A 21675-nucleotide genomic window follows, 5' to 3' on the forward strand; every position below is an offset into this window, starting at 1 on the left:
GATAAGAAATGCACAGGATGACATTTCATTTCCAAATCTGACTCTTTATTTGCTGCAATATGTCCGCCTGTATACAACATGAAAGAAAAAAAAAGTCTTTAAACAACAACAGAAACACAAGGTCAGCATTTACGCCACACAGCCAGAACTTGTTACAATCCAAATCAGCTTTTTAAAGAATCTTTTACATAAAAAAAAAACAAAGTATTGCTGTATACTCTCATGAGATACTCTAATCTAATTCTGAAAGGTCAAAGATTGCAAATTTGTTGTTCATTAACATAAAAAGACCTCAGATACTAAACAAATATTTTATTTGGTTTCCTTTCACCCCTGCACATAGACCATTCACTACCCTAGAACAAACAATTACGAAAGACAGCATTTTATATGACAAGACTGAGGCATCTTTTTTTTAAAAAGAAAAAAACACATAAGTAAATACAAAAGTCAACTGCTGAGGCAATATTGACCCCAAACAAAAATGTATTTACATCCAAATTTCTGTAAGTCTCTGGTTTACGTTCAAATATAACTATGCTATAATTTCAACTCTTAAACAGAAGTAATCTGAAAACTACTAAGAATTATAGTATATCAAACATTTGATCTCATTTCTGTGTAAAAGAAACAGCAGTATTTACAAAAAAAAGGACACGTTAGTACCACATTCGTTAAGTTTGAGCTGTAAATGAGTTGCATGGGTGAGAAGGCACATGTGTTCAATCTGTTTCTAAACTGTTTTATCTAAATGCAGGGTGCCGAGCAGAAAGAAAATCCCTGATTATTATATATTAAAAACACATACAGTGTCCAGACAAACAGAGTAACTGGTTAAGGTGCAAAAAATTGTATCAGAGTCCATTAATAGTCTTACTGATGTCCATCAAGTTTTAAAACACACAAGAAATCCTTTTTTTCCGTTGGCTGGATCCTTGGCCACTTGCGTGCTCATGTCCTCATCACAAAGTATGGTAGATAACCACCGAGCCTTTGTTATCTTTGAATAGTAAAGCGACATCTCCTCTGGTTGAACTTCCTTTACAGTAAGTGGTCTACGAAGTCCTCTTTTCTGTACCCTTTCTGTAAAGCAAAGGAACACAGAAAAAATGTTTTTCATTCATTTAAACAATCAAATTTTAAATACAGTGTCAACACCGGCTCACTCAACATTGAAATTCAACCTGGACTGACCTTGGAGCTCACATTCATCAAGCCAAGAAGTTACGCAATGCGCAGCAATTTCAAATGTTCATATTTTTGTAACATGTGCCACACCAGTGTGGTGTGCACGTCTGACAACTATACCTAACACTGAATGTAAGACAAGCAGTAACGCATTTTTCGTTCTGTTTGGACTTGTTTATTGGGAAACGAGAAGAACGCCGCACCCTTGGGAGTGGCAGGTTGTGAGCTACACATGGCAGTAAAGCTACCTGGGCCTGCCCAAGAGGCCTGACTAGGTGTGTGTTTGAGTGTGTGAACGTGTTGAAATGTGTTCTGTCAGAAATAAGCGTTTTGAACAAGTGGCACCCAAGTGATGATAGAAATCCAGAGACTGAAAAGAGTCATCCGTTACACACACACACACACACACACACACACACACACACACACACACACACAAATGAATGAGGGTGTGGCATTGTGTGGAGAAAGCTTTTCCACCGAACTTTGACTTTTTGTTGTTTCTGCCCTGTTCGGGGCCGGGAAACTGTTCGAGGTGCCTTGCCCTGACCTGACAACAAGTTATATCTTCTTACGGTAATAGAATGAATGAGTGAAACTACGTTTGAAGATGGCAAGAAACAGAAACTTTAGTCTAATTCGTCACGCATTAGTCAAAGTTTCTTTTATGTTCAGAACTGCTATCTGTGGCTTCTGAACAAGTTTCAACAGAAAGACCTTTTTTTTTTTGTTGAAAACCTCATTCTGATAATAATTAACTTTCAACATTGATAATGTGAGACATCAACTTCTAAGTCAACCCATTTTCAAAACTGACGCTGTACTGTATCTTTGATATATTATTGTTTTTTCTGACTTGATTTCTCGGTTATATTGTCATCAGTAATGCAGAGCTCAAAGCTGTTGAGTAATTTCTGCAGTCTCTTACCGCCGTGTACTGTTTGTGGTATTTCTTGTAATGGTACATGTTGGTGAGAACTGTCGCTGCTGCTTTGGCCGCTTTCATCCTCCCAGGGCTGGAAAAGAAATGTTTGAGCCAAAGTTAACTCTTGGTACGAATGACTTGATGAGAGAGTACGATATTAAAACTGTAATATTTTAGAGCAGTGTGTTTGATCATCTGTTACAGACCTGGTTTGTGACTTCTTGAGTTCCATCAGCTTTGGCAGGCCATCAAAGAAGACGATGTCTCTGGCGGCTAAAGCGCTGCCGGTCACCAGGTTGTTGAGAGCACCACAGATGTTGAGCACCGTATCGACGGAGCGCTCCTTCTCAATCCCATTGTCTGGTAACTTATCCAAGAGGGGGCCCACGACCTTTGTGGCTGAATAAACCAATGATATGTTTAAGTAAAGGGCATGTCACAAATGTCTTTGCACCAATCAGAATTTAACATTTAGATCTAAACTGAATACTTATTTCTCCTCATGTACACTAGCACTTTTAACAAGTCATGTTTCATGTTACGCGGATTATCTTTTTACTTGAATTATTCAATTCACTTGAACGATTTCTGAATGCAAAACTTTCAGCAAGGGGAATTCAAGACAGATAAATTCAGATGAAAGCATTTTTAAAAAAAGCTTTTACATTTTCTTCAGTTCAGTTGTTAGCAGGTCACACATTATTATATTGGCCTCCAAATAATTTTATATAGGCGTTCTTAATTTACATGCAACTGAATGTCATATTAATAACACAAAGAAAAGGTAAAATACTAACACATGTCATCCTTATTGTTGGCATTGCGGGACAGATTGCGTAGGAGGCCTGTGAGTGAACGCAACTCCAGTTCATTGGTTGTGCGCAAGTAGTTGAGCAGAGACGGCACCATACGCTCATGTTCCACTACCACCGAGCTCATTACTGAAGCCCACTGCAGGTTAAAGAAGCAGACAATTAAAGTATGACCAAAACTCGTATCACTGCATTTGAACGAGGCCGGATGAATGTGCTCCTTACCCTCTTGTCTCCAGCGGTAATGTTTTGCAGACATCCGATGGCCGCCTCGCGGGTGACTGCGTTAGCTTCGCACACTTGCAGGAGGCGGTTGTACACCCCGACTATCTGAGGGTGCCACAGCCACTCCATATCCTTTGGCACCCGAGAGACTTCATTTAAAGTGGAGAGACTGAAGTTCTTTTTCTGTCAGGAAATAGAAAGGAACAACAAAGTGTTAAGATGGCCGGTCTAGTCCGTGCACACAAATTACTGGCTGATGGAGTAAATTTCCTGTGCACATACATTTTTGGCCTTCCTGCTGTTAGGTGTGAAGCATCCGACGGCATCACCCTTGTCATTGTCCTGATCTCTGGTAGGTCCATCCAGGCGCCTCGCATAAGTTGAAGGAATTTCATTGTAGAGCTGGTAGGAGAGGTTCCTCAGGACACACATTGAATTCTCAACCCCCTAAGACACAGACAAATAAATAAATAAATACACAAACAGAGCAGGGCTTGGTTTGAACCAGTGCCGCAGCTTCAATTCAGCCCTTGTCTCACCTTGCTTTCTGCCTTGCTCTTGTCCCTAAGGGAGGCCTCGATGTATGCCACCAAAGATTCTACCAGTCCACGTGTATCTCTCATATGATCACGGGTTGTCTGATTCACAGAGCTCAGATTCCTGGAAACGCACAAAGCGAGTGAGAAGTCAGAGAGCTACTCAAATTCACTTTGGCATCATAACTTTGGCCGTAAGGTGCCCACAGAAATGGCAGCACAGGTTGGCTTGATGTGTGCAGGGTGCGTACAAACAGAGTAGGACAATGTAACTTGAAATTGCAAGCAGCAGCTAAAAGTGCTGGGTGCTGTAAAACCTCCAGTAAGCTGACGAATAAGTAAAGACTGGAGCAAACTCATAAAATGCAAATATTGTCGTGGGAGAGAACAAAGCAGGGATAGATAACCCAGGAAGAGTCCCACCGTCATAAGCATGTTGCAACCATGGAAATCAGACAGAGAAAAGGGAGCTGCACCTGAGGCATCCCGTGGTGTTGCAAAAAATCTCCGTCTCAGAATGGGACTCCGATCTGCTCCCGCAGTCTTGATCTTTCAGCACGTCCGACTGATCCTTCTCCCTGGCTGCCAGAGGGATGAGGATCTTATCTGAGAGCTCAGAAAGCGTCCCAGTAGCCAGTTTCTCCTTCAGGTTCTCTTTGGATGAAAGATTCCACAGGATGCCTGCACAGGTACAAACCAGCAAAAGTGACATTTAGTTGTGCTTCGAGACTTCAAAATTTTAACGTTTGAAAAGGGTTTACTCTCTGAAGAAAACTGATGCTCTCTCATATCCGTCCATTTCAGTTTGAAGACGCAGTCAGCAGCTAAGTGGGTTAACATGACCTTTGTCCATCTGTTATCTTTGTGACAGCTCTTTCTCTCTGTTAATTGTCCTCCAGCTAAGCCACCTCGCTGCAGGCTCTAGTTTCGTATTTACCACTGAGACAAGAGTGGTATCGATTTTCTCAGCTAACACAGAAGAAAATAAAATACTAAAATAAACTAGTGAAAATGATTAAACCGTCAAAATGAATTGGGAAACTTCTAAAAAGGTGAGCTTGTTCATTTATCAAAGCTTTAACAAAGCTTCTCACTGAGCCCATAACACAGACGTTAGTCTCTAAGTACTCCAGCAGATACAAATCAAGGTGTGACAGCTCAAGGGAAAAAGCGACAGGTTCTCCAGTGAAGGAGTGGCAGCTTATACGGCTGGTCCACAGGCCCAGACATCTCCTACACACTCCCTTACACCCATGTGTATACACATATACGCCCCTATAGAAGTGACAGCAGCTCCACCTCTTGCTCTCTATGTTCTCAGGCATGCCTTGGAAAATCCACACTGTCCTCCTTCTGGTTTGAACAATATCAATTTCAAAGGCCACGGTTTGCTGAAGGAATTTCAAGGACGCCGGTGCGATCACGTAGCATCCCATGGCAACTCCAAAACAAGCGTCAGAGACATGCTCTCCTCGCTGTGCCATGTTTTCCACGGATCGCCGTTGTTATTTCAACTACTGACGCTGGGATTTTTCCTACCTGTGATGTTTTTGCGGAGCTCCTCATCCGGCTCGCTGAGCGCCTGGACCAGCGAAGGGATGCCGCCCTCATTGATCAGGGCAATCTTGTTTTGCATGTTCTCGTAGATGAGATTGCGCGTGGCACCGGTGACATAACGACGCACCTCCTCGTTTTCACTGTTGAACAGCCTCACCAGCTCACCAATGCCATTCAACTCACGTACCTAGGAGGAAAAAAGAAAAAATATGAAGTTTATGTAGAGAAAAAAAATGAAATCATAAAAGGTTTAACCCATGAAGAGAAATCTGATATATTGCTTGTGGGTTTTTATGCCACTACTGGCTACATGTTCTGATGCAGCAGGCACAGTTCAACAGTTAGAGAAATTACTTTAATTATTTTGGGTATTTTTAGATTTTCTAATTTCGGAGATGTTGCGATGATTTTGTTGCCTTCAGATAAAGCTAGGCTTGCTGGTTTGTCCTGTTTCCTGTCTCTATGCTAAGCTAAACTAACTGTGTGAGTGGTGTCATTATTTTCAAACAATGCCCAGCAAGAAAGGGAGGATGTTTACTTCATTCAGTTTAATACAATGTCTTCTTTAAAAAAATCATTAAGTGAGCTGACAAGACTGTACTGTATTGTGTTACTGTGCACTAAACATCTATATTTCAACACCCATGCAGGGCAGAGTCCAGATACAGCGGTGATAAAAAAAAAACTGCGGGAGATGAGCGCACCAGAAAGAACGCAAAGCTGTAATTTAATGTCACCAGAAGTGCAGAGACGTCCGTCAGTGGACGCCTACATTTGAAATGACTGCAGAGAGGAAAGGACCAGAGGAATTCTAGCCACATGTTTACTCTATGTGAAGTACCTCGTCCTTAGCGTCGCTGTCGTTGTAACACTGATGCTGGATGTATGCGGCGCCGAGGACTTGCAGGGCAGGGTCAGGCTCTGTCAGGTTATGCACTGCTGTGTTCATGTCCAAGGAGTCGATCCTGCCGAAAGGAGCAAACGTAAACAAATTCAACCAAAGAATCTAAACCATTTAATTATGTCATTACACTGTTGTTGTGTTTGGTAGCACAAAATATGTCCTTTGGTGGTTGGAATGAAGAGTTATAGAGCAGCCGTGGGCAATTATTCGCAGATGATTTGTGGTCGCTCGGGTTCAAAATTCAGCTCGTTAAATTTATTCCAAATCACACGGCGCTCTGCAAATTAGATTGCCTAACAGCCCCGCTCTGTGGGATGTGTGAAATGTGAGGTCTGAAACTAAGCTGCCACACCCTAAACCAGTTCTGCCACTATGGAGCCACCTCCCAGTCCGCAGCTCTTATGAAATACACTGTTCCCATCACACACACACCCACCAAAACATCTCTCCACAGAAGAGAGTTGTGACACAATCCCACTGGTTTGTCACCTTCACCAGAATGTCAGTGACGTCTGGGGTGAAATATAAAAAACAGAGTCACCAGAGGTGACTAAAGTAAACCGTCACTTTTATTGAGTAACACGTGAATGTTTATAACGGAGTAACTATAACAAAAAGAACAAGGCTGCTGTTACTCCACATGCAAATAAAGCATTAGCTTATCATTAATTACTTACTGGCTTCTCTACCAGGCCTGTGGCTTTCTGTCCTATTGAATTAAATAATTTCATAAAGCAGCCAGGTCATTTTTAATAAACACTGCACAAAACAGAGTAAATCAGACTACTTTTTAGCTGTGGATCAACACACATTTGGTCAATAGAACTGGATATGTGGGACTGACTACAGTGCCCATGTTAACCATTATGAAGGCCCAAGTAATACTGATCACCAACATGTTTCTATCAGCTTTAGGACAAGGATGTTTACTTAATACTTGTTAGTTGGATTATTCATTGTCTTTTTGTCTTTTTTGTTTCCTAAGTCAACATCAGGGCGTATTCAGTTTGGTTGCTGAGGCTCATAAACTCTCACTGATCAACTGTGAATGCGGGCATTTTTTGCCGATACTAATTTTCATGTAAAGTCGATTAAAGTCGACCATCACACGCCAAAGATCGGTCAGTTACAGCAGTGTTGCAGTGCCTGACCTGAAATCCCTGTCCCTGTGAATGTGAGCACAGACAGTGGCTGACTTTGAGAGCTTCTCACCCGCCAAGGCCGACCATGTTGGGTCTCATGTCGTTCGCGTCGTAGAAGATGTCCATGCCCTTGCCCACGCTCTGCATGCTTTTGACTGACATGGCACGGGACAGTGTGCCCGGACGCTGCTGCATTAATAGGTTCCCCTGGGAACCAGAGGACATTGCGGGAACGATGAACCCTTGATCCACCATGTCTGTCACTCCTCCTCTAATGCTGCTCCCACTCGAGGACATCTGCTGCTGCAGGGTCCCAGGCATGGATCCCATGCTCATTCTGTTTCGGTTTGTGATCCTACTGATGGTGCGGTGGGCTGGGCCTTTGAAGGAATGCTGCTGGACGATCTCCGCCCCTCCTGCTGTCATCCCTGCGCCACGGGAGAGAGTGCCGCTAAGAGATCGGCGCATTGGCGTAGTATACATCATGGAGCCTCCTCCTTGTCCAATCTGGCCGCTGTAGCCGTTGATTGCACTGTGAGCGTACTGGCGGCCGAAGGTGGCGTCCCGTTCGGAGATTAAGCTTCCAGCATCGCTGCTATCGACCATCCAGGCATTCACATGCATTGGCTGCCGCATTGAATGCATAGACATGGTTTCTGCGTCCATTCGGTTCTGTCTGACGTTTCCTTGATAGCCGCCCACGCGTACGTCTTCTTGATAAAAGCCACCGCCACCCCCACCAGCACCTCCAGCCCCGATACTCATCTTGTGAAACTGACTGAGTTCTGGGCCAACCGACTGGGAGGTAAAGCCTGACCTATGTGTTACAGTTGGACCCTGTGGATAAAGAGAGGAGTTATTATTACGATGCAGTGTGAAAGCTGAGTTACTCAATAAGTTCTAGGAAACTTCTAATGAGTCACTCAGAAATGGTTTCTAAATTTGATCAGAGGTGTGTGACTAAAAAAGGAAGCAGAGGTCAAGCCCTCAGTTCTTTGTTATATTTAGATTTTTATGATTCAGAAATCTAAAATGCATCTTCAAGCCCCCCTTAAACTAAGAGCTCAAACAGTGATGTTTTTACTGAATCACTAAAATACTGGAATCTAGAGGGAGGACTTGAAAACTCCAAGCTGATCACACCCTACTGTGAAATACCACACATGCTGTGTCCTACGTGACTCTGTAGGACAGGGTCAGGAGCAGTGTTAAAAATGATCAAGCTAATCAACTTTTTACACAAAGTAAAATATAAATTTTCCATGATATGTGTGAACACGTATTTGTTGTACTCACAATTGTTCTGGAGCCTGACATCGCGTAGGCTGACCTGGAGCTGTAATTTGGGCTGTAGGTGTTGTAGTGTTGCATTGTCGACGAACCGCCGTAGTCTAAAAGGAAGCAAAATAACACGTGGTTATTGAATGTAACATGGCAGGTTTATCTGTTATACACCTGTTAAAAAAACTGATGATTTTTTTTTTTTTTATAAATAGCTAAATAGAAGAGTCAATATAAAACAGCGCCATGAATCAATCATTCAGCTGAAAAGTTACTCAACTAATTTTGACGATAATAATGACAAAGTTAATGTGATCTGCAAACACCACCATCACTGTCGAATGCAGACAAACAGGTCCAGACAACTGGAAGCTCTCTGACTGCAAACAAACACTGTTCTTTGAGATGTTTTTTTTTTCCCATAAGCATCAGAACTGCTAATAAATACTTTCACTTTTAGCTAACAAGCAGTTGTCCCAATCCTGAAAGCGGACTCATCTTGACTCCCCCGCTGGCCGAGTTCCTTCAAGAGTTCAAGTGAGGGCGTAAAATACGGGTGTAGAATCTCCTTTTCCTTGATTTTGTGAGTTCACTCTCGCCTCCCAGATACGACACACGTCAAAGACATTTTTAATTTTAAACTAATTTGAATCTCTTTTAGATTTCATGTTGAACACGATAACCACAGCAGCTACTTTCATGTGTTCATGGAGCGTGTTGTCAACTGATCACCGAGCTCTGCCACATGCATAAATAATACAGCCGTCACCTTTGGTGGTGTCACCTAATGAAACAATACAGTGGCGGAAACCATGATGATTTGATACCATATGTTTTCCTCATTAAAGGCTAATTGAAACATAACCAGCACATTTAAACTGTTTATAAATTGCCATTGACTTAAGTTAATTTAATATATATACACTATATTACCAAAAGTATTCGCTCACCTGCCTTTACTCATTCCATGAACTGAAGTGCCATCCCATTCCTAACTCATAGAATTCAATATGATGTCGGTCCACCTTTTGCAGCTATTACAGCTTCAACTCTTCTGGGAAGACTGTCCACAAGGTTGAGGAGAGTGTTTATAGGAATTTTTGACCATTCTTCCAAAAGCGCATTGGTGAGGTCACACACTGATGTTGGTCGAGAAGGCCTGGCTCTCAGTCTCCGCTCTAATTCATCCCAAAGGTGTTCTATCGGGTTCAGGTCAGGACTCTGTGCAGGCCAGTCAAGTTCATCCACACCAGACTCTGTCATCCACGTCTTTATGGACCTTGCTTTGTGCACTGGTGCACAGTCATGTTGGAAGAGGAAGGGGCCCGCTCCAAACTGTTCCCACAAGGTTGGGAGCATGGAATTGTCCAAAATGTTTTGGTATCCTGAAGCATTCAATGTTCCTTTCACTGGAACTAAGGGGCCAAGCCCAGCTCCTGAAAAACAACCCCATACCATAATTCCTCCTCCACCAAATTTCACAGTTGGCACAATGCAATCTGAAATGTACCGTTCTCCTGGCAACCTCCAAACCCAGACTCGTCCATCAGATTGCCAGATGGTAAAGCGTGATTCATCACTCCAGAGAACGCGTCTCCACTGCTCTAGAGGCCAGTGGCGGCGTGCTTTACACCATTGCATCCGACGCCTTGCATTGCACTTGGTGATGTGTGGCTTGGCTGCAGCTGCTCGGCCATGGAAACCCATTCCATGAAGCTCTCTGCGTACTGTACTTGGGCTAATCTGAAGATCACATGAAGTTTGTAGCTCTGTAGCAATTGACTGTGCAGAAAGTCGGCGACCTCTTTGCACTATGCGCTTCAGCATCCGCTGACCCCTCTCCGTCACTTTACGTGGCCTACCACTTCGTGGCTGAGTTGCTGTTTTTCCCAAACGCTTCCATTTTGTTATAATAGAGCTGACAGTTGACTGTGGAATATTTAGGAGCGAGGAAATTTCACGACTGGATTTGTTGCACAAGTGGCATCCTATGACAGTTCCACGCTGGAATTCACTGAGCTCCTGAGAGCGGCCCATTCTTTCACAAATGTCTTGTTTCACAGTCTGCATGCCTGAGTGCTTGAATTTATACACCTGGGGCCAGGCCAAGTGATTAGAACACCTGATTCTGATCATTTGAATGGGTGAGCGAATACTTTTGGTAATATAGTGTATATATATATACATAAAGCAGAAAAATATAAGTGGAATTAAATGGTACTGTGAAGATAGCGTTAATCAGAGAACAATGCCTCTACCAAGATGCCACACCTCTTTAATTTACAACAATCATTTGCATGAGAGACATTACAGTTTGAATAGCAGGTGTCCTGTTGCACTGCGGACTGAAGCTTCAATTGCACTCAGAGTCTGACCAGGACTCCAGTTACCCGTTAGCCGGAGAGTAACTTACATCCAGCACACAAAGACATTTCTCCCAGCACAGACTGTGTGCATGTTTTGCTCTCGTTCTAGATAGGGGCGGCCTCAGTCAGTCAAGAGGTGAGTGTGATAGCAGGCGAGCACCAGAATGTTCACTACGCTAAGAGGCTTGAGCAACAGTCTGTCGACCCAAATACTTCTGTCAACGTAAAGCAGCATATGTCAATGATAAATCAATGTTAATGATACCTATCCACACTGGATGTATTAAAGTTTATGTAATGTTTTATGGCGCCAACGCACTAGTGCATTAAAACACAAAGTACAACCAAGGTTTATTGGCATGTTATGAGTTCTGCAGTTTCTTGGACATTGGCCTGCTGTGACTGCTGTAGATAAAAAAATCAGGGAAACTCATCTGAAGAGGGTCATTAATGTTCAGATTCATGGAAATCCATTTAAGAGTTAGCAAACCCAAAAACATCAAGGAGCAACCAGAAGAAAAGCCAAGGGATTCATCTTCTGGGGGACATATTTCAGACTAAAAAAGTAACAGGCCAGTGTTTGATCACCTGTAACACACTTAATGTTCTGACATGAGCCAATTATGATTACATAATCTTGTCAGACTTGTCAGAGTGGCAGATAAATGAATAACGTTTCTGCAACAATTTCTAACAAAACAAAGGCAGGTTCATGCGTGCATTCGCAAAACTTCCTGTGAACCGTATTGTATCCCTGTGTTTGACTGTACTGTACACGTGTGTTCAGTCTGGGTAGGCGTAGGTTCGAACAGAGAGGAGTGCTAAAGTCCTCGGTGTAGATGAGAAAAGAGAGACACCGCCTCAGGCCCAACCCCAGGCCAAGCCGGCAACGCCCAACACACCTGAGAGCGGCAGCCTTTGCTAAGCCCTTGACTCACGCCCTGAAAACCTCTTCAGCGAGGGAACCATTTTCTTCCTCTGTGGTCTTTGGAAAAAAAAAATTGGGATTTATCTTAAAGCCAGGGCTAAAGCCTTCTGTTTCTCTCTCGCTTTCTGCCGAAACTTGTCCAACTATGAATACCATTCAATCACTGTCAATGTGTCTGCAGCTTTCAGATACAGAGGAGGAAACATTCCTTGCCGAATCCCCTGGGTATTTTCCCCATGTGCACACATTTATGCATTCATAATGAATATGTCTGAAGCCACAAACCACTGAAACGGCGGCATTGCCCATTGTGTTATCGGGAATGCCTCTCTTGTGTAGGTTTCAGAAGATTATTGATTCAAAGTCTCACTTTACTACTATATTTTCTCCAAAAGCTTGCGGCAAATGATAGGTAAAGACACCAGGTAACAGCGTTTGACAAGTATAGTGGAGGTAAACATCGACAGTGACCTATTTAGCAGACATGCAGTGTGTCCCTGTGCATTCTAGCCAATAGAAAATAGCACAAACAGTATGTTTCCTTGTCAGGGCAGGTATCACCAGATGCCTCTGGGAAATGCTAAAACTAGAAGAGTGAGAGAAAAAAAAGCTCTTCTGCCACCACACAGCCCAGAATTCAGAGGTCACATAAACAAAGAGCTAATGCTGAGCTGCCTGGCCTCCTCGTCAGCGATTTGGTTGCGCACGGTGAACAATGGGACGTGAAGGAATGTCTCTGTGCATCAAGAAACAAACAGGTGCACATGTTTTAGCGGAGACGAAACATGTCTGGGATCCTGTGCGGCTCCGCCAACGCTCATTCAGTTCTTTAATTGCATCATCAAACTGAACTAATTCCCAACTCTCCAGGAAATCTTTCATTCCCGTAGTGAGAGTATTACCGCTGCTTACGCAACAGCCCCACCTAAGCTTTGTCTCAGTGCAAAGACAGACCCACCCAGACAGACAAATTCTGACAATGTGACGTCTTTGAGGAGACAACAAGACAGCTGTTTCTCACAACACCATCATCCTCCAGGTATCTCTTCAACCCTGCTCTCTTCGGGTTGAGTAATGCCTGAAACCCAATCCCACAGAGGGAGGCTTTCATCGTAGCCTGCTATCAGGGAAGTATATGAAAGCAGCACTTGTTTGGGCCTGTTACACATTAACCGTTTCTCATGTGCACGGACACGGCACGGTGTAGCACAGCTCCGCTCAGGACAAATTAAAAATTCACAGATAAGCTGAAAAACAGGTCTAAAACACTTGAGCAGGGAAAAGCACGACTCCTTCCCTCCGAACCCACACCCATGACCAACATCAAGTTCACACTTGCATTAGAAAGTCAAAACAATTCACCGATATGAGTCACGCTGGGTTTGAGAGAAATGAACAAAAGACAAAGAGAGTTTTAGTGATCCCTTGAGCCAACATAGATAGCTAATAGATAGATTGGCTGGTTGACAGAAAATTTATTTATAGCTTTAGATTTCTACTCTGTATAAACTGGATCGATCGTCCAAGAGATTTTAATAATGAAAAACTACAAAACCCTCCTGACTGCAACCTCTTAAAGGAGGGTGTTCTTGATTAACAGAATATCTTAGTGCTTCAGACTGTCATTCAGCCAAAACTGAACATTCAATAACCTCACAATGTGGTTTTCTTGTTGTTACTGCTTATTCACTGACATTTGATCGATCAAATGAGTAACTGACACTGAATCTGCACAATTTCAACCTGGAAAATGGCACTTCAAGCCTCGTTCATCTCTATGTTGATGATCTGCTAGTGTACTTGAGAGGTGTGCTTCAAGAAGAGAAAACAAACCTTGTAGGGCATTTGAATATTTTGTAAATATGAAGAGGATCATACAGTGTTACGTGGAACGTCCAGTATTTGACGCCCAGTGTCATATCAGATGAGACAAGCTCAGAAAAAAAACAAAAAACAAAACAATGTGCCAGCTCAGAAGTTGTTTGGGACTTTCTATTCTCATCAATAGCTCTGGTGATAAGGGCAATTAACTCAGTTCTATAGTCAAACAATTATATCAGCACCTGCTCCTGTACCTGTGGCGAGACTTGGGATGTTTTACTTAATTCCTCTCCCTCTCTCTCTCTCTCTCTCTCTCTCTCTCCCTTTCTCCCTCTCAGAAATGAAAAGCAGAGCAGCCTCGACGTGAAGGGGAGGTAAAGAAACTTGACGTTTACCTGACATGGCGTATTGTGAGGTCGATCCATTCTGACGCGGAAGTGTGGACTTCTCGGCCAGCCTCATCTTGACCTGCTGCTGGACGCGCTTCGCTTTCGCCACCTCGTCCGACACGGATCCCCCGTTCCCGACCTGTATCTCCGCCGGGATCGCGTAAGTGGTGACCGAATTGTTGGGCTGCAAAGCAGACATAAACAAGCCATCTGAAGCCGCGATACTCATGGTGACTATTTAAGTGACCCGACCAGGCCGTCTGTGCTACAAACTGGTGCGGACAAGGCCGTCTGAGCTATGCGTCGTGGCAGCTCGAACTGTCTGGAGAGGGAGAAGGACGCGCCGAGCGCTCCAGAGCTGTGCGCCCGCAGGAGGTGGAGCCTCCCAGAGCTGAGATCAGCGTACCTGACTCACAGGTGAGCTAGTCCCATATAGATAAGAGTCACATTATTCTGGGTTGAGTCACCCTGCTAAACGTTTTTTTTTTTTGTTTTTTGTTTTTTTGAAAAATTTACTTTCGATTAAAGAGCTCGAGCTCTGAGATCTCAATGATAACATATAAAAAACTAAACCATAACTGGAATCCACAGTGTCTGTGTGGTTTGGCACTGTTTTATCGCGGGGAAAAACATGAACATGACTTGAATGTCGGTGTGTTTTGTGTTGTTACCAAAGATGTTACCTTTTCGCTACTGCGTCCTTTAAAAATTTGAGGCTTCTTTCTTCTCTGCTGCCGCTGTATTCAGAGGGAAATATTGCTGTAGGTACTGGTAACTTTAGCACATTAGGACTTCAGAAACCTATCATCAGCCTATCACAACACAGTCATCTAAATACTATCACTATTTTACAATAAGTAAAATCAGCTCATCGGATTTCTACAATAATTAAATGTTACCTCCACGTTAATGCACCAGAAATATTATAAATAATGCCCAGTTTACTTGAGTTCTTTTATTTCATAAATGTATTTGACAGCCTTTAGTGTACTGAGATTTCACACACACAAACTATGACTAAGTACTGCAAGCATGGTAATCCAGTAATATAATAAACAGTATTCCTAATCAGCACCCGGAGCACTTTTACTTCTGAAACTTTCAACACGTTTAACCGGTAAAAGTTTGAGTGCTTTCATTTGCAATGGAGTACTTTTATATTACAGTATTGCTCCATTTACTTAAATAAAAGATCAAGTGTGTAATTCTTTTGTTTTTTACTCTAATGTTCGGAACGTCGTCTGCTTTTTGCCTTGTAAAACCTTTCATTGATCAGTTTATCTTAAGCGGCGGACTGGCCATCTTACTTGAGGACTTTCATTTCATTCATTTAACTGACAGCCTTTTGTGCATTGAGATTTCACTCACACTGCATGTGACTCAGTCATGCATGGTAATCCGGTAATATAAATAAGAGTAAAGGTTCCACTAATCTGCACTGTTACTTTCAAAGCTTCCAACATGTTAAGATGATAAATCTGTCAACTGTAATGATGTACTTTTACACTGCGCTATACATTGACTTGAGCAAAGGATCTGAATGCTTCCCTTGTATCTACTTAAAGATTATGTCAATGTAACAAATGATTATGTTTTCAGATGACTGTCACGTCTCAGGTTTTCAGTAGCGCGTCACGTAAAGGATGTATGCTTTCCCTCAGTCTTATGAGGCCTGAGTCTAGACTTCAGTGTAAACACCTCTGAGGATAATTTGTCGTTTTGGCCCCATCAAGCATCTTGTCACAGATACTGTACATACCATGCAGTAGGATGGCTTGTAGGAACGAAAAAAAAGTAAAGGTGCACTGATTTGTTCCCCCTTTTGCCAACCACATCCATTAGTAATCTAATTGAGGAGCAGCAATGATCACTGGGGTCTAAGAGGAGCTTTGTTCCCACAGAATCGTATGATAATATCGTGCAAATGGCGTTAGGTATGAATGCAGGTGTGGCACAGTAGCACTCTGTTATTAAGTCTGAACCACACCTAACTTTTATCTGGTTTGTTTCATTTGAGCTTAGCAACCATGAGTCACTGTATCCAATACAAATGTGATACAAAGTGTGGGAGGACATGTTGCATTATGCATGTCTGCAACCAGTGTCCTAACGTCTGCATAAATGCTCAATGAAAAAAAAGAATACATCACAGGATAAACATTTCTGTCTAACCAGACCTATTATAAATAAACTCTTATATTGATCTGTTTCCTTGTTTCCTTTCTTTAAATGCTTTTGAACAGAACAGAACAGAAAAAAAAAAGGAGAAGAACCTGTCTACAGGTTAGTCGCTCGGCTGATCTTTTCCCTTGGGGAAAGGCGAGGATTTAATTTCCCCCAAAGCAGATCAAAGTCAAAAGGTTTACGCTGAAACAGATGCAATAAGAGATTTGTAGTAACATGATCTGCCTCCCTCTGTCTATTGGCTGAGAAATCACCTTTCATGTATTTCCTCACGCTCTTTCCAGATCTCTACACGCTTCACTGTCATAGTGTATTTGTTGGTTGAAACAATAAAAAGCCTCACGCACAGGAGCTCAATGCACATCACTTAGATGCAACAAAATAATCGCAGTCAAAATCATTTTGATCCAAACAGCATGAAAAAGTTATCAGTTCAGTATGAATACCCACTGATACGTTTTGACTTACCATCGTTGCTGAAGCTGTGTCAACTGTGGATGTTCTTCTCTCTGTGGCTGCACCTGTCCTCAACTGAACTTATGGCCGTTGGAAAAGTATCAAACCACAGTACCCGCCCTAAAAAATTACTATTCCCTTTCATAGGTAAATGAAACGTAAAGACAAAGGAAAGAGATGAGTCAAGGAAGAAGGCTACATCACAGGGGTGTGTTGAAGAAGAGGAGGGCAGATCGTAATTCTGGGACGGACAGGGAGGCCGCGTGAGATTTCCACGGTATTCCTTTCATATTGTTGTCTATTTTGTGTGTGTGTGACTCGAGATGGGTGATATATCTTCTTTAAACAGATCATTGATGACTCACTCAGTCAGCACAGTAGCACCAGAGCAGACAGCTGCTGCGATGAATTCCCAGCACAGACCAAACTAACAGTGACACAAATCAGCCCAAAGGTTACTGACTCAGGGCAGTGTCTGTGCGTGTTTCCGTGTGTGTCTGTGTGTGTGTGTGTGTGTGTGTGTGTGTGTGTTTGTGGGTGTCAGAGAAAGTGACTGTAAAAGAGTGACACCCATGATCTGGGTGTTGTTTCATGCGTCAGCAGTAACTGTCTGTCTCCCTGTGATAGTCACTTAAATCATGCAAGGTACATTTTGACATTCTGACGTTTTACAGGTGAACCACAACTCTCAACGGTAGGTCTTGGATGATGTTTACAAACCAAACTATTCACTGACAAATCACGAAAATAGTAGAAAATACTAATCGTACCAATATTGTTTCTAGACCTTAATAAAACTCTTCAGGCTCTTATTTCAGTTTGAAATAAAATATTACATTAAAGTTTGAGCTTTCGGGTGGCACAGTGGCATGGTGGTTAACACTGATGCCTCACAGCAACAAGGTTCCGGGTTCGAATCCATGGGCCGAGTTTGCATGTTCTCCCTGTGTCTGCGTGGGTTCTCTCCGGGTACTCCGGCTTCCTCCCACCATCCAAAGACATGCTTGTTAGGTTCATTGGTGATTTTAAATTGGCCTAACACTGTCTCTCTGTGTTAGCCCTGTGATAGAATGGGGTGTACCCCGCCTCTCGCCTGATGACAGCTGGGAAAGGCTCCAGTCCCCCCGCGACCCTTCACAAGACAAGCAGTTACAGAAGATGAATGAAAGTTTGAGCTTTCTTTTAAGTAAGTTTATTCTACCTTTCAAATAACTGTTTAAGTGATGTATCCCTTTTAACATATGGTGCCCATACTGCAACATTCAAAAGTAAGTGGACACTTGACTACTGGTTTTTGGGGTTGATGTCTGTGGTTTTAAATTCACACAAAAGTGTGAATTTAAAGATGTTCTCCTTACTCATATAAGAGAAGTGGAGAATCTGATTGATCTGATTGACCAAGTTGGGGATTATTTATGTGGATTAAATCATTTTCATGGTGAAGAAACCCCACTCGCGACTGTACAGCAACTACAGAAACCTCTCTAGATTTAGACCAACGTGTGTTATTGTCACCAGTCAAGAGAAGACGTCGGGATCTGAACCTCCAGTCAGCCTTAAAAAAACACAAGGATGAAGTTAACAAAAACCTGATTAAATACAAAAAAATGATTAAATACAAACCATTCTCTCCCAGAGCCATCATCTGACAAACATCTTTTGTGTATGGCTGACTATAGCAGGGACACACCGGTATTTGTTGATGATTTCATTGCTGATAGAAACAACAGAGTGTATGCAGAGCTATAAAGGAGCAGACAGAGAGACTGGACAATGTAAACAGCTGATGGTTTTTGCAGTGAAAGCCTTTCAGGCCTTTCAGGCTTTCACTGCCCGTCCACCTATTTTTGAATTCCTGCAATTTGGGCATTATGTGTTAAAAGGGTTTTACCAAATTTACCTTTACCTAACTTGAATTAAAACTGAGACATGTCACTTTAATGTATTCACTGTTTCATTTCATATTGTTTAAAGGCACAGTGGCTGAAGAACAAACATGTGTGACTGTCCAAATACTTATGGATTTGACGCTGCCTCAGACCTGATACTACAGGTCTGATACGCCTGAGGACCTTTTAATACTCGTGTATTTTTATCTAAGTAGAATGCTGTTTTAACTCAGTGGTATTGGTATGGTTCTTCAAGTTAGCATATCCTCCACCCCTGCAGCCTTCAGTCAGATGATCCGGTCTCTGTCATTTCAGAAGGAGTGAGACCGTTTAATGGTTCATCAGCAAACAAAAGGATTAAGAACTTCTTTCTGTAGAAGGGAGGCAGTGCAGGTACATGAGAACAGCCCCTCCTTCTTCGACTTGTTCGGTGCATTTTATTGACACTGGTTTTGCCTCATTGTTTGGGTCCAAGAGTCCCTTCTGCTGAATGAAATGGGCTTGCTTGCACAGTTGTTGAAGGTTACTGTTTGCAGAACTGAATCACTGTGTGGACATGTCTCAGGTTTTATATGTTATATAAGCTCATAGTTTGTTTGCAAAATATACGTTCGCATACCAAAAAATGAGTGGCTGCTGCAGCATTGTCATCTGGTTGGACACACGGAATAAAAAACAAAAAACGTCTGAGTGATATCAAATAAACAGTACATCCAGTAGGAGAGGAGGTCTGACTCCAGATCAGGGACACAGAGAGCTGATCTGCGCTTGAAACTGACTTGAATGTGATTTATTTGTTCGCCAGAATTCAGCGCTCTATCTCATATGCGATGAATGACTGTTGATTACAGCCACATGTGGTCGCCATACTGGGAATTAACACGCAGCTCCGACAGCTGGATTCAGCCTTTCTATAAGATTTGGGAACCCGGCTGCAGGAATTTCCTCCCATTCATCCACAAGAGCGTTAGTGAGATCAAGCCCCAACGCTGGTTGATAAACCCCACCAGTTTATCACATTGTGCGCATTGTCTCATTGAAACAGGAAAGGCTGCTTCCACAGATTTAACCCACCACGCTGATCTTAAGACACTGTTATTTAAATGTAATTGTGTAGCCTACTGGAGGTTAAAGATTTGACTCAACATGAGTCAAGGGGCAAAACTCAAACCACGAACAACAGACCAGACTCAGACCAAAGGAAAGTCATTATTTTTTTTTTTATCTGAAAGAAAACATACAGTACAATGAAATAGAAATATTTTGTTCTCCAAATGTCTTTGAGGTGAGGTGGTGGCAAATGAAACTCAAACTTCATTGCGCAGGTGCTGTGAACTCTGATGAGAAAGTTAACCTGTTGGCCGAGCAAACATGTGCACTGGGTGTGTCTGCCGCCACATGCCAGAAATTCAAGTCAGATGAGTTTTTCATGCAGACAGGGGTGCTGGTGGGGGGAAGGAGGGGGGAAGAAGAGTGTGCCGAGTGAGCTCATGTCAGACTGCCCCCCCGTGGTCACACACAGGAAAGGGGAGCGAAGTCACTGCAAATAAATGTCACATGATGAAGTGGGATGAAGATGAAACTCTACTACAGCATCTCTTGCTTCACTGCTACAGAACACTCAGGGGTCACTGAAAGGTCAACAATCTAAAGTGACACTAGAAAAATACTGTAGCAGGTCCAAGGAGGAGGAAAACTAGTGACTTAAAGACTAACTTTGTACTTAATCCACCTGACCTTCTCTTTCTCTCTCTCCCTCCTTTCTTTACTTTTCAAACTTCCATCCACTTTAATTTGCTTGTTTTGCACATAGTGGTATTGAAAATGTGTTGACATGTAACCTAGTGCAACTGTACACCAATCAGCCACAACATTAAAACCACTGGCAAGAGAAGTAAATAACATTGACCATCTTGTAACAATTCGGTGTTCTGCTGGGAAACTCTTGGACTGGCGTTCATGTGGATGTTACTTAGACATGTACCACCCACCTAGACCAGACCAGGCACCCCCACCCCATAGCAATGACACTCCTTAATGGCAGCAGCCATCCCCAGCAGGATGCAGTCTAGCATGGGCACACACACAAAAACGGTTTAGGAACAACTCAAAAAAACTAGATTCACTAGATCCAAGTATCTGTGGGATGTATTGGAACAAGCCTGATCCACAGAGGCCCCTCCCCTCAACCCATAGGACCCAAAGGCCCCCCCGCTAACAACATCCTGTTGCCAGACACCACAGGACAACCTCAGAAGGCCCATGTCCATTCTCTGATGAGTCACAACTGTTTTGGAGGCACAAGGGAGACCTGCACAATATTAGGAAGGTGGTCGTAATGTTATGCCTGGTTCAATTTGATAAAGATGATTAAAAAGCCAGCATGTGTCTCAGGGAGACACTGAAACTGTTCTTTATTTATAATCATCTCACTCGGGGGCGGAACACTTTAAATAAGGATCTTCCGTCTCCTCCCTTCTCTTCCCTTCCACCTCCTTCTTTTATTTCTCTTTCCTGACCAACTGGCTTCAAGCAGATGGGTCCACCGACCATCCCACCCCACCCCATGCGAGCTATGTCCTGCTCAAGGTTTCTTCCTGTTAGAAGGGTGTTCTTGCTTTCTCTGGGTTCAGTAAGGTGTCATGAGACTATTTGGATTGTTTGAATTGGACTGGAAATCAAGAAAATAAAAACTTAACCCTTTATACGGCGAGGAACCATAATTGGTATTTAAATTGCGTTCCTGTGCCTTTCAGTGAGGTTTAGAAGCATGCGGTTTTCAACCAGCCAATCAGAGAAGATCAAGGAAACATTCTCGGGTCAAATCATAGTCAGTGTGGTCTGCAAGGTCCAGCTCTGCATGAACACTGAGCATGTCTGCTTTATTAGGTACCACCAATAAGTGGCTTTCTAATGTGATAATGTTCTAATGGTCTAAATACATGCTTACATTTGTTTACCACTTAAGGGAAAGGAACCATGTATGGTAACTTCATTGACTTCATTGAATTTAGAAAAATTTCACAAAAGTCTTCTTATACCCTACAATAACACTCAAAGGTTGAGTTTCCA

The 21675-nt window shown here is 42.8% G+C and overlaps 1 protein-coding gene across 2 annotated transcripts; it reads right to left on the minus strand.

Annotated features, from left to right (window-relative positions):
* Nucleotides 1-23: 23 nt before the first annotated feature.
* pkp3a (plakophilin 3a) lies at nucleotides 24-16770 on the minus strand. 2 transcript variants are annotated; one of them, XM_084556034.1, is made up of 15 exons: nucleotides 16727-16752; nucleotides 14758-14811; nucleotides 14081-14258; nucleotides 8586-8680; nucleotides 7360-8126; nucleotides 6085-6208; nucleotides 5226-5430; nucleotides 4163-4367; nucleotides 3690-3810; nucleotides 3433-3597; nucleotides 3151-3333; nucleotides 2911-3064; nucleotides 2320-2512; nucleotides 2117-2204; nucleotides 24-1083 (listed from the first exon to the last, which is right to left on the minus strand). In XM_084556034.1, exons 1-15 carry the CDS (start codon nucleotides 16727-16729, stop codon nucleotides 1042-1044), a joined length of 2577 nt encoding a protein of 858 aa, XP_084412160.1. In that variant the 5' UTR covers nucleotides 16730-16752; the 3' UTR covers nucleotides 24-1041. The 2 variants fall into 2 exon arrangements, with proteins under 2 accessions (XP_084412160.1, XP_084412161.1); XM_084556035.1 differs by lacking the exon at nucleotides 14758-14811 and having other exon boundaries at nucleotides 16727-16770.
* Nucleotides 16771-21675: the final 4905 nt, after the last annotated feature.

Source organism: Chelon labrosus (genome assembly GCF_963514085.1).
Source record: "Chelon labrosus genome assembly, chromosome: 11".
Classification (NCBI taxonomy): Eukaryota; Metazoa; Chordata; class Actinopteri; order Mugiliformes; family Mugilidae; genus Chelon; species Chelon labrosus.

Excerpts from the sequence above, each read along its gene's own strand:
- pkp3a (XM_084556034.1), bottom strand. Across the intron at positions 14,259-14,757 it reads AAGGACGCAGTAGCGAAAAG|CCCAACAATTCGGTCACCAC; the intron begins GTAACATCTTTG and ends TCTGCTTTGCAG. Across the intron at positions 4,368-5,225 it reads GCTCCGCAAAAACATCACAG|GCATCCTGTGGAATCTTTCA; the intron begins GTAGGAAAAATC and ends GTACCTGTGCAG.